Below are 13,174 nucleotides of genomic sequence, written 5' to 3'. Positions count from 1 at the left end.
TAACAGGAAATTTTCCTGCACTCTTTGGAAAAGCATGGTTACGCAACATCAGGCTAAACTGGGGAGCAATTAACCAATTGGTTGACAGCAAGGTCATCCTACCAAAACTGGAGAACTTTAGGAAGGTGTTTGAGAATATCCTGGGATCCATGACTGGGGTGGGAGAAAAGCTTGAGATCAAACCTGATAGCAACTCCAGATGCTTCAAGCAAGAACTGTGCCTTATGCAATTAAACTGAAGATAGAAATGGAATGAGGAAATTTAGTCAAGAATGGAGTGATTGAACCCGTGATTGGGTAACACCAATCTTTCCAGTTATTAAATCTAATGGTTCTGTATGTATCTGCAAGGACTTAAATCCAATACTATGTGTTGACCGATACCCCGTGTCATTAATTGAGCACTTATTCGCAGGACTGGCTGGTGAGCAGCAGTTCAGCATGATAGACTCGTCCCAAGCATAACTCCAGATGAGGGAGTGCCACAAGCACTGCTAATGATTGTTACCCACAAGGGGTTGTTCTGATATGAGCGCCCACCGTTCATTATAACATTGGCACCAACCATATTCCAGAAATCAATGGACCAAATCTTAAGTGGCTTCAACAGTGTGGGCGACATTCTAATCACAGACAAAATTAAACAGGAACATTTACAAAGCTTAAAGGGAAGACTGGAGTGCCTAGAGAAGTACACCCTCCGTGTGAAGAAAGAAAAATGTGAATTTTTCAAATCATCCATCGGTTATCTAGGTCATGTAATCGGCAAGGATGGCCCCCAAAAAGAACCTGCAAAAATGACAGTGATCCGAGATGCGTCAAAACCAGAGAACGTGTCATGGTAATTATTACGGGAGGTTCATCCCAAACCTCGCAACACTATTAAAGCCACTTCATACTTTATTGTGTGCTGACCAACAATGGAATTGGGCAAAGGATTATGAAAGTGAATACAAAGGAAATGTGGTCAAGCAATCTGTGGTATTGCTCTACTTCAACCCATCTTTACTTTAATTCCATCGTTAGCCGTGAGTCATCCATAAAGATGGACGATGATATTAACCGCATAATTATGAAACCAAGTATCAGAGATCAGGACAGCATGCCAACACAGATGTCTTATCGAGATTGCCATTTCAGGACAAAACCAAATCACAAAACAGCTACATTAGCATATTATATTTCTCCCAGGTGGAGAATGTCCAAATATGATCGTCTCAGGTGCAAAGGCACATGAGGAATGACCCAGTAACGGGTAGGATCATGGACATGGTTTTAAGAGAAACATCATTGGACAAACAAAAGAAGAATCCTGAATTCGGACCTTATATATTGAAGGAACTTAAATTAACTGCCCAAAGTAGAGTATTGCTATGGGGGATCAGGATGATCATCCCTCCATACTTACGAAGCTGAATCTTGGATAAACTGCACAAAGATCATCCATGGGTAGTGTGGACGAAAGAGCTTGCATGAAGCTATTTTTTGGTGCCCGGTACTTGAATCACATATGGAAGAAAAGGTGGGGCAATGCCAGTCATGCATTAGAATATGGAGTATTCCACCTGTACAACCACTTCACCCGTGGGATTGGCCAAAACAACCTGGCAGAGGATACATATCGACTATGCAGGACCCATTGAAGACTACATGTTTCTTGGCCTAGTGGCCCAATGTCAGGATGATGAAATCCACCACGACGGAAAGAACCGTAGAGGAGTTGGATGCGTTGTTCACAAGATTTGGACGGCCTGAACAACTGGTCAATAATGGGACACAACTCACATCCCAGGAATTTGTGGATTAATTTAAGAACAGTGGTACAGAACACATAAGGACTGCCGCAAATCAACCATCCACTAACGGGTTGGCGGGGAGGTTAACACAGTCACTGAAAGGTGCCATCAAAGTGTCAAAAGGTGAAGGTTTGCTATCCAGGAAAGTCAACAACTTTCTCAACAAACATCAAACTGAGGAGTTTTACACAAGGAGAAAGAGTTTCAGCAAGAAATTGCTCTACAAGTGAGAAGTGGTTACCTGCAACCATTCTGACTACAGTGCAACTTGGTGATGAGAGAATCTAGTGGCGATGCACAAGTCAAATCCTCACTTCAAAAGGTGAATTCACGGGGACAGTATCAGAAAGGCTTGTGTCAGATACCCAAGATTGTGAAATTCCTGAACCAAGGATTACTACAGAACCAAGTTCAGGTTCTACTCCAGTCGAGCAACCAGCCTCTCTGGAAGCTGACAACATAGTAACTTCACATGGTGAAGAACCTGGTACTCGTGAGGATCAGGCTACTGATCTTACCTATTGTATCTTACCAAAACGAAATCAAAGTCCACCAAAAAAACTCATATATTTCATCATAGGGGCGGCACGGTAGCACAGTGGTTAGCGCTGCTGCTTCACAGCTCCAGGGACCTGGGTTCGATTCCCGGCTTGGGTCACTGTCTGTGTGGAGTTTGCACATTCTCCTCGTGTCTGCGTGGGTTTTCTCTGGGTGCTCCGGTTTCCTCCCACAGTCCAAAGATGTGCGGGTTAGGTTGATTGGCCATGCTAAAATTGCCCCTTAGTGTCCTGAGATGTGTAGGTTAGAGGGATTAGCAGGTGGATGTGTAGGGATGTGGGGATAGGGCCTGGGTGGGATTGTGGTCGGTGCAGACTTGATGGGCCGAATGGCCTGTTTCTGCACTGTAGGGTTTATATGATTTATATGATATTAGTTATACATATGTAGATAATACTTGGCGATGTAGCTGGTGTTCACAGTGAGTAATCATTAATGTTTAGAAGTTTGTTGTCGTACTACTAAAGCAAAGGGGGAGGGATGTTATGTATTGTAAAGCAATGTGATTAGTCACATTGTTCAAACCCCACAGGGTGGCATGTTATCATCTTTTGTCTTGGTGCTACCAGTCAAATCATCTAATATTTAGCAAGCAGGAGAAGGATGATATATTTGAAGCAGAGGGGAAAAGTAGTTTTGTGTGGACAATGCAGGGCAGGTCAATTAATTTGGATTGTCCACACAAAGAGCAAGGACTGAAATGATGGGCCAAATGGCTTCCTATGCTGTAGGCATTCAGGATTAGATAAAATATAAAGCATAGAAACAGGCCATTCAGTCCATCAGGTCCATGGTAGTCTTTATGCTCCTCTCACCCTCCTCCCACCCTACTTCCTCTCACCCTATCAGCATTTCATAGAATCATAAAATCACTGCAGTGCAGAAGGAGGCCATTCGGCCCTTCGAGTCTGCACCGACCACAATCCCACCCAGGCCCTATCCCCGTAACCCCACATATTTACCCTGCTAATGTCTTTCTACTACTTGCTCCCTCATGTATTTATCTGACTTCCCCTTAAGTGAACTGATGCTATTTTTCTCAGCCATGCCATGTGATAGTGAGTTCTATATTCTCACCATTCTCTGGGTAATAAAGTTTCTCCTGATATCTCTAGTCGGTTTATTGTTGATTATGTTTATGGCCCCTGGTTTTGAAATGTCTACCAGCCTTTTATTTCACCTCCTTCACCTCCCTCACTGGTCCAGAAGGTTATAGTGCATTCCCCGATGAGTTCATCAGTTTCTCTTGCTGTATGTTCTTCCTGGTAAACTGCGCAGTACTTTCCGTGTGCCCACACTGTCTGCTGTGTGCCTTTGGTGAAATCAGAATGCAGAAGTGGGAGGGATTTTTTTTTTAATCTTCAGGAGGAAAAGCGATTTGAATAAATGTTCTACTTCGTGCAGCATTTTCTGAATCCTGAATCAAGTTTAAAGATCACCTCTACTTTGTATTTCGCCGTGCCCATTTTCCTGTCTCTGTATCTTTGTGCATTCTGTTCAAAGTTATCTGATTGCCTTTTGCAAGGTGTTCTAATGAATTTCTTATAAAATGAACTTCTGATAAAGTATTCTGTGAACTTTTTATCCTCGTTGGGATAACCCTCAATAAGCATTTGAAACTCTGCTAACTTGCACCTATCCTTGTTCATCCATCAATTTACCTCCCGGTGCACCAACTCACATTTCACATTCTCAACACCCATGTCCCCACCCCTCCCTGCCTCTGTCACCTCCTCCAGCCACGCAACCACCTGACACCTCTGTGCTTCTGCTCTCTGCTGCATCCCCAGGTTTAATTGCTTCAGCACTAAAAGCTGTGTATTCAGCTGCCAGAGTCCCAAGCAACGGAATTCCTTCCCTGACCCCCTCCAGCTCCTTCTCCTGCTTTAAAACCCATCTAATAATCTATCCCTTAAACCAAGCTTATAGTCAATCCTCCTATTATCTCCATCTTGTGGCATGGTGGCACAGTGGTTAGCGCTGCTGCCTCAGAGCGCCAGGGACCCGGGTACGATTCACGGCTTGGACCACTCACGTGCGGAGTCTGCACGTTCTCCCTGTGTCTACCTGGGTTTCCCTCCAGGTGCTCCGGTTTCCTCCCACAGTCTGAAAGACGTGCTGGTTAGGTGCATTGGCCATGCTAAATTCTCCCTCAGAGTACCCGAACAGTGCTAGAGTGTGGCAACTAGGGGATTTTCACAGTAACTTCATTGCAGTGTCAATGTAAGTCTACTTGTGACACTAATAAATAAACTTTAACTCTTAGTTTTGTGCTTGCTGACACTTCTGTGAAGTGCCTTCCTCCATTAAAGTTGTTGTATGAATGTGAGATTGTTGTTGAATTTATGGCCCCTTATACATGAATCAGTGAAATTAATAGAATCTTTTTGCCTAAAATAAAATTGTGCACTGCACTTTATACTGCAGTTACTCATGCATGATACTCAGCATCACTTCCAGATGGGCAAAGGCCCATTTCTGCAGCATGATTTAACACAGCTGCTCTCTCGGCATTTGAAGTTTAAGGAATGTGTCTGAAAGCATCGCCCTAGGTACCAAAGTCATCTCCAGGAGATTCAGAGAGCTTCTCCAGGGAACACTGTTTATACCCGAAACAAAAGCAGAGTGCTGGAAAAACTCAGCAGGCCTGGCATCATCTGTGAGAAGGGAAACAGAATTTAAGTTTTGAGTCCGATGTGACTCTTCACAAAAAGACTGGGAAGACCTAACAACTCTGGGAGTACCTGCACCCACAGGTACTATAACTCTGGGAGTACCTGCACCCACAGGTACTGTGACTCTGGGAGTACCTGCACCCACAGGTACTGTGACTCTGGGAGTACCTGCACCCACAGGTACTGTAACTCTGGAAGTACTTGCACCCACAGGTGCTGTAACTCTGGGAGTCCCTGCACCCACAGGTGCTGTAACTCTGGGAGTACCTGCACCCACAGGTACTGTAACTCTGGGAGTACCTGCACCCACAGGTACTGTAACTCTGGGAGTACCTGCACCCACAGGTACTGTGACACTGGGAGTACCTGCACCCACAGGTACTGTGACTCTGGGAGTACCTGCACCCACAGGTACTGTGACTCTGGGGCTACCTGCACCCACAGGTACTGTAACTCTGGGAGTACCTGCACCCACAGGTACTGTGACTCTGGGAGTACCTGCACCCACAGGTACTGTGACTCTGGGAGAACCTGCACCCACAGGTAGTGTAACTCTGGGAGTACCTGCACCCACAGGTACTGTGACTCTGGGAGTACCTGCACCCACAGGTACTGTAACTCTGGGAGTACCTGCACTCACAGGTACTGTAACTCTGGGACTACCTGCACCCACAGGTACTGTAACTCTGGGAGTACCTGCACCCACAGGTACTGTAACTCTGGGAGTACCTGCACCCACAGGTACTGTGACTCTGGGAGTACCTGCACCCACAGGCACTGTGACTCTGGGACAACCTGCACCCACAGGTACTGTAACTCTGGGAGTACCTGCACCCACAGGTACTGTGACTCTGGGAGTACCTGCACCCACAGGTACTGTGACTCTGGGAGTACCTGCACCCACAGGTACTGTAACTCTGGGAGTACCTGCACTCACAGGTACTGTAACTCTGGGAGTACCTGCACCCACAGGTACTGTAACTCTGGGAGTACCTGCACTCACAGGTACTGTACCTCTGGGAGTACCTGCACCCACAGGTACTGTAACTCTGGGAGTACCTGCACCCACAGGTACTATGACTCTGGGAGTACCTGCACCCACAGGTACTGTACCTCTGGGAGTACCTGCACCCACAGGTACTATGACTCTGGGAGTACCTGCACCCACAGGTACTGTACCTCTGGGAGTACCTGCACCCACAGGTACTATGACTCTGGGAGTACCTGCACCCACAGGTACTGTAACTCTGGGGCTACCTGCACCCACAGGTACTGTAACTCTGGGAGTACCTGCACCCACAGGTACTGTACCTCTGGGAGTACCTGCACCCACAGGTACTGTAACTCTGGGAGTACCTGCACCCACAGGTACTGTGACTCTGGGAGTACCTGCACCCACAGGTACTGTGACTCTGGGAGTACCTGCACCCACAGGTACTGTAACTCTGGGAGTACCTGCACCCACAGGTACTGTAACTCTGGGAGTACCTGCACCCACAGGTACTGTGACTCTGGGAGTACCTGCACTCACAGGTACTGTGACTCTGGGAGTACCTGCACCCACGGGTACTGTAACTCTGGGAGTACCTGCACCCACAGGTACTGTGACTCTGGGAGTACCTGCACCCACAGGTACTGTGACTCTGGGAGTACCTGCACCCACAGGCACTGTGACTCTGGGAGTACCTGCACCCACAGGTACTGTGACTCTGGGAGTACCTGCACCCACAGGCACTGTGACTCTGGGAGTACCTGCACCCACAGGCACTGTGACTCCGGGAGTACCTGCACCCACAGGCACTGTGACTCCGGGATTACCTGCACCCACAGGTACTGTAACTCTGGGAGTACCTGCACTCACAGGCACTGTAACTCTGGGAGTACCTGCACCAGTAAGAAGTTTAACAACACCAGGTTAAAGTCCAACAGGTTTATTTGGTAGCAAAAGCCACACAAGCTTTCGAAGCTCTAAGCCCCTTCTTCAGGTGAGTGGGAATTCTGTTCACAAACAGAACTTATAAAGACACAGACTCAATTTACATGAATAATGGTTGGAATGCGAATACTTACAACTAATCCAGTCTTTAAGAAACAAAACAATGGGAGTGGAGAGAGCATCAAGACAGGCTAAAAAGATGTGTATTGTCTCCAGACAAGACAGCCAGTGAAACTCTGCAGGTCCACGCAACTGTGGGAGTTACAAATAGTGAGACATGAACCCAATATCCCGGTTGAGGCCGTCCTTGTGTGTGCGGAACTTGGCTATCAGTTTCTGCTCAGCGACTCTGCGCTGTCGTGAAGGCCGCCTTGGAGAACGCTTACCCGAATATCAGAGGCCGAATGCCCGTGACCGCTGAAGTGCTCCCCAATAGGAAGAGAACAGTCTTGCCTGGTGATTGTCGAGCGCTCAACAATGACCTTTGTACAGCATCTTTAACATAGTAAAACCAGCTCGAAGCATTACACAGGGGCATTATCAGACAAATCAGGGAGAGGGGGAGGCGATGGCGTAGTGACATTGTTGCTGAACTAGTAATCCAGAGACCAAGGGTAAAGCTCTGGGGACCCGAGTTTGAATCCCACCGTGGCAGATGGTGAAATTTGAATTCAATAAAAATCTGGAATTAAAAGTCTACTGATGACCATGAAACCATTGTTGATTGTCAGAAAAACACATCTGGGTCACTAATGTCCTTTCGGGAAGGAAATCTGCCCTCCTTACCTGGTCTGGCTTACATGTGACTCCAGACCCACAGCAATGTGGTTGACTCCCAGCTGCCCCCCCAAGGGTAACTAGGGATGGGCAATAAATGCTGGCCAGCCAGCGATGCCTACATTCCTCAAATGAATTTTTTAAAAATTGTGATACCAAACCACATGAAGAGATATTAGAACAAGTAACCAAAGGCTTGGTCAGAGAGATTTGTTTTAACCTCCACTAAAGGGAAGAGAGGGGCAGAGGGAAAAGCTGTGCATCAAAGATATAAAGGAAAAGAAAAGAACTTGCTTCCTGTCGTCCCTTCCACATCCCAGTGCATCTTACAGCCAATGATGTACTTTTGAAGTATATTCATTGTTGAAATGCAGGAAACCTGGCAGCCAAAATGCACAGCAAGATCCCACAAACAGCAATGCGAGATAAATAACAGTCAGGACACCTCTCTGGATCATCTTCAAATAGTATCACGGGTCCTTGTACATCCACCTCGAGAGTAGACCTCAGTTAAGCCTCTCACCCGTGACAGTGCTGCACTCCTTCAGTGTTGCATTAATGTATGTTGACGTCTCTGGTATGGGTCTTAAACCCACATCCTTCTTACTCAGACATGGGGGTTCTACCCACTGAAAATGTCTGGCAATTAGCAATTTCAGTCCTGAACAAAAAAAATCTGTTAACATTCAACTGTCAAACTCCTCCTTTTTCTCCTTCACAATAACGTGCTTTGAGCGCAAGACATGATGGTGGGGTCCACAGAACAGACTTCATTCATACAGGGTATTGGTGATCAATCTAGCAGAGGGTGAGTGGCTTTTGGGTTTCTTTTTATCTTTCAAGCCCTCAAAATAGCTGTTGAAAGCAATGCTCCTTTACTTTCCCCTTGTTTTACATCAAAGGTACATGTCACAAATAAGACCTCGCGATGTTTCTATTGTTGAATCTTTTAAAAAGTCTGTTTGTGTGAACAGTTGTACTTGTTTACTCCAAAGTTACTTCCATCAAACAAGACTTCCTGATTTAACTGTTCCAGAATCCTTCGCAGACTCGTCTTTTTAACCATGAGCTTTGCACGCTATAGTTAATGGACCTCTCTACCTACAGTATTACACTCGCCATTGAGGCTATACTTTAGTCATTCATGCTTGATGACATCGCTGTCGTCTTAGCTCCCTACGCAAACACTTCTCGTATCTAACACTCGGGCACTTCAAGGGGAAGGTAAGCCATGCTTCCCTTTAAAACCATTCTGTTTCTGGTGAAAAGCAGTGTTTCCAAATACAAGGAAGTTCAATTATTAACCCTTAACTTTCCAAGATGCTCTGCCGAGCTCTAACCTGATGACTGTGTTACCAATGATTTGTTGGACATTACCAACAGCCCAATGCTGCTGAACAATGATGATAATTGCAGTGGGCTCCAGTTCATCTAGAATCATTTCGCAGTTCAACCTTTTATTCTCATTCTATGCTCTTAAAATTGTACTCTTTTAAACTCTAATGATGATGGGCTTACCATATTATTAAGCTGATCTTTCTCGACACCCTATCTGTAATTGTAACACTACATTCTGCACCCTCTCCTTTCCTTCTCCCCTACATACTCTATGTACTCGGGTGGCACAGTGGTTAGCACTGCTGCCTCACAGCACCAGTGACTCGGATTCAATTCCAGCCCTGGGTCACTGTGTGTGTGGAGTTTGCACATTCTCCCCGTGTCTATGTGGGTTTCCTCCAGGTGCTCCGGTTTCCTCCCACACTCCAAAGATGTGCAGGTTAGATGGATTGGCCATGCTAAATTGCCCCTTAGTGTCAGGGGCATTAGCAGGGTAAATATGTGGGGTTGTGGGAGTAGGGCATGGGTAGGATTGTGGTTGATGCAGGCTCGATGGGTTGAATGGCCTCCTTCTGCACTGTAGGGATTCTACGAGTGGTATGTTTTATCTGTAAAGCACGCAAGAAACAATACTTTTCACTGTATCCCAATACATATGACAACAAATCAGATCAGTTAGGATAATAAGTTTGTATATTTATAATAGGATAGCACTGAAATTTTAACCCCCCTCTCCCTACCCCACTCCCACCCCAATGCGCTCTCTTCTCTAAAGCCTGCTTTAGCTGTTAATCCCAAGGAGCACTGAAGCAGTCACATTTGATCGAAATGTTAACTCTGTTTCTTTCTCCACAGATGCTTCCAGACCTGCTGAGCTTTTCCAGCACTTCCTGTTTTTATTTCAAATTTCCTGCACCTGCAGTATTTTGCTTTTATTTGAGTGTCACCGAGTAATCTAGTTCATAACTGCAGTCTGATTTGATTTGATTTATTATCGTCACATGTATTAACATACAGTGAAAAGTATTGTTTCTTGCGCGCTATACAAACAAAGCATACCGTTCATAGAGAAGGAAAGGAGAGAGTGCAGAATGTAGTGTTACAGTCATAGCTAGGGTGTAGAGAAAGATCAACTTCATATAAGGTAGGTCCATTCAAAAGTCTGATGGCAGCAGGGAAGAAGCTGTTCTTGAGTCGGTTGGTGCGTGACCTCAGACTTTTGTATCTTTTTCCCGAAGGAAGAAAGTGGAAGAGAGAATGTCCGGGGTGCGTGGGGTCCTTAATTATGCTGGCTGCTTTGCCGAGGCAGCGGGAAATGTAGACAGAGTCAATGGATGGGAGGCTGGTTTTACTCTGACCTGGGTTTTTCTTTGCTGTCTATTGAGTCCCGGATAACCTTTGTGTTGATTGGTGGTATTGTGTTTGACTTGATCATGTTCCTGTCCCAGGTAAGAGATGCAACCTGATTTACTTCTCATTTGGCTCCCTGATAGAATTGCAGTGACCAGGAGGATGATGTTCCAACGTGGAGAGGTGCAGAATAAGCCCGCAGGATTTTGGGGAATGATTAAAAGTGTGACTTCGTCATCTTCCAACAGTGAAAATATCCTTTTTTGATGATTAAATGGGGTGCCACGTTCTATACCTTGAAATGAGACTATGCCTTGTTATTTTACTCAGAATAAATTTTGAAAGCTCTCTAATATACCCTGAGCAACGTAGAGTTATAACACACTAACTGCTCCGTGCTGGTATTTCTGCTCCACATGAGCCTCCTCCCACCCCTCTTCATCTCATACTATCAACATCTCCTTCTATTCCTTTCTCCCTCATGTGTTTATTCAGCTTCCCCCTTAAATATATCCATACTATTCACCTCAATCGCACCCTATGGTAGCGAGTACCACATTCTCACCTCTCTGGGTAAAGACATTTTCCTGAATCCCCTAGCTCTGACGAAGGGTCATCCAGACTCGAAACACTGGCTCCAATCTCTCTCCACAGATGCTGTCAGACCTGCTGAGATTTTCCAGCATTTTCTGTTTCTGTCCCCGAATTCCCTATTGGATTTATTGGCATCTTATGTTTGTGGCCCCTAATTTTGGACTCAGCCACATTTGTAAACATCTATGCGATTACCACATCAAACCCTTTCAACATCTTATAAACCTCCTTTAGGTCACCCCTCAGTCATAATTTTTTTAGATAAAAGAACATAGAACATAACAGTGCAGTACAGGCCCTTCGGCCCTCGATGTTGCGCCGACCAGTGAAACCAATCTAAAACCCCTCTAATCTACACTATTCTAATATCATCCATATGTTTATCCAATGACCATTTAAATGCCCTTAATGTTGGCAAGTCCACTACTGATGCAGGCAGGGCATTCCATGCCCTTACTACTCTCTGAGTAAAGAACCTACCTCTAACATCTGTCCTATACCTCTCACCCCTCAATTTAAAGCTATGTCCCCTCGTGTTAGCCATCACCATCTGAGGAAAAAGGCTCTCACTATCCACCCTATCTAATCCTCTGATCATCTTGTATGCCTCTAAAGTCACCTCTTAACCTTCTCTCTAACGAAAACAACCACAAGTCCCTCAGCCTTTCCTCATAAGACCTTCCCACCATACCAGGCAACATCCTGGTAAATCTCCTCTGCACCTTTTCCAACGCTTCCACATGCTTCCTATAATGGAAAGATACTTGGTAGTGTGGATGAACAGAGGGATCTGGGTGTCCATGTGCGTAGATCCCTGAAAGTTGGCACCCAGGTTGATAGGGTTGTTAAGAAGGCATACGGTGTGTTAGCATTTATTGGTAGTGGGATTGAGTTTCGGAGCCATGAGGTCATGCTGCAACTGTACAAAACTCTGGTGCGGAAGAGTCCCAGCCTATTCTGCCTTCCCTGTTAGGTCATCTCAGTTCCAGTATCATCCTTGCAAATCTTTTGTTTTGCACTTTTTCCAGTGCTTGTATATCATTTTCCAGTATGGAGACTATAACTGGAACAGTAAAAGGACACACACCTCATTTCTTGTAAATAGTTCAGACTTCCTTCTGTCACTTGCTTAACCTTCATATGGCTTTTTGTCACCCCTGCAGTTAAAGATATGGCTCATGGGTGTCACGCTGAGTTCAGTTCACTTGGCACTTTCTTTAACATTTCCCTCCAGATCTCTCACTTATTCAGCAAGAGGTGGATGCACTGGAGGAGCTGAGCCGACAGTTGTTCCTTGAAACAGTTGATCTTCACGCGACTAAGGTATTAATAAATTCACCATTTTTCCACCATCTGAAATAGTCCAGACTCACATCTACAAGAATTTGTAATGCTGGAAAAGATCAGAAGTAACTTTTTTATGATGTATTAAAACTCGTCCACACTCTATCAAATACGACTTCTATTCATGGAATGATACAGCACACATGAAGGCCACTCAGCTCCTCATGCCTGTGCTGGCTTTTTGGAAGAGCTTTCCAATTAGTCCCACTTCCCTGCTCTTTGCCCCGAGCCCTGCAAATTTTTTTCTTTTCAACTATGTACCCAGTTCCCCTTTGAGCGTTACCATTGACTCTGCTTCCACCACCTTTCTGTGTTTGCTTTAATCACAACTTCTGGTCACCGTGTGGATATTTCTAATGGAAACTGCCCATGTTAACCTGGTAGCTGCAGTTATAAGGTCTCTCCAATGATGGTGCTGCAACCCCAGTCTTGTGTCTACTGACTCTTAGCCTCTATCCTCCAGCCAACATTTCCTCTTTCTGGGTGTTGCCAAATAACAAAAGTCAAACGTATTATATTGAATTATTTCTTATCCTGCAGCCCTCCTCAACTTGAAAACTAAGACTTTGTCTGCCTGGGTGATTGACTAATATATTAAGAATGGAACATCTGTGTATGAGCCCCGCTGAGTCCAGCAATAAAGAACAATGAACCTGTATTTCTCTAGTGCCCTTCACACTCTCAGGGCAGGGGAGAAGTATCGTACAGCCACTGGAGTACTTGAAGTGTAGTCAGTATTGAAGTGTAGTCAGTATTGTAATGTAGGAAATGTAGCAGCCAATTTGCGGACAGCAAAGTCCCACAAG

At 45.4% G+C, this 13,174-nt stretch overlaps 1 protein-coding gene across 1 annotated transcript in view; it reads left to right on the top strand.

The window, feature by feature from the left end:
- Window positions 1-13,174, top strand: part of LOC144499496 (Golgi pH regulator) — a 50,747-nt gene that overhangs the window by 21,122 nt on the left and 16,451 nt on the right. Inside the window, exons 7-8 of the mRNA XM_078221502.1 lie at window positions 10,574-10,685; window positions 12,261-12,347. Of these exons, the coding sequence (XP_078077628.1) occupies window positions 10,574-10,685; window positions 12,261-12,347 (199 nt within the window). The remainder of the gene's footprint in view (window positions 1-10,573; window positions 10,686-12,260; window positions 12,348-13,174) is intronic.

The sequence above is a fragment of the Mustelus asterias genome, chromosome 10, assembly GCF_964213995.1.
Source record: "Mustelus asterias chromosome 10, sMusAst1.hap1.1, whole genome shotgun sequence".
NCBI lineage: Eukaryota > Metazoa > Chordata > Chondrichthyes > Carcharhiniformes > Triakidae > Mustelus > Mustelus asterias.
The sequence above is the reverse complement of the archived record's forward strand: the minus strand, read 5'-3'. Positions and strand labels throughout refer to the sequence as shown.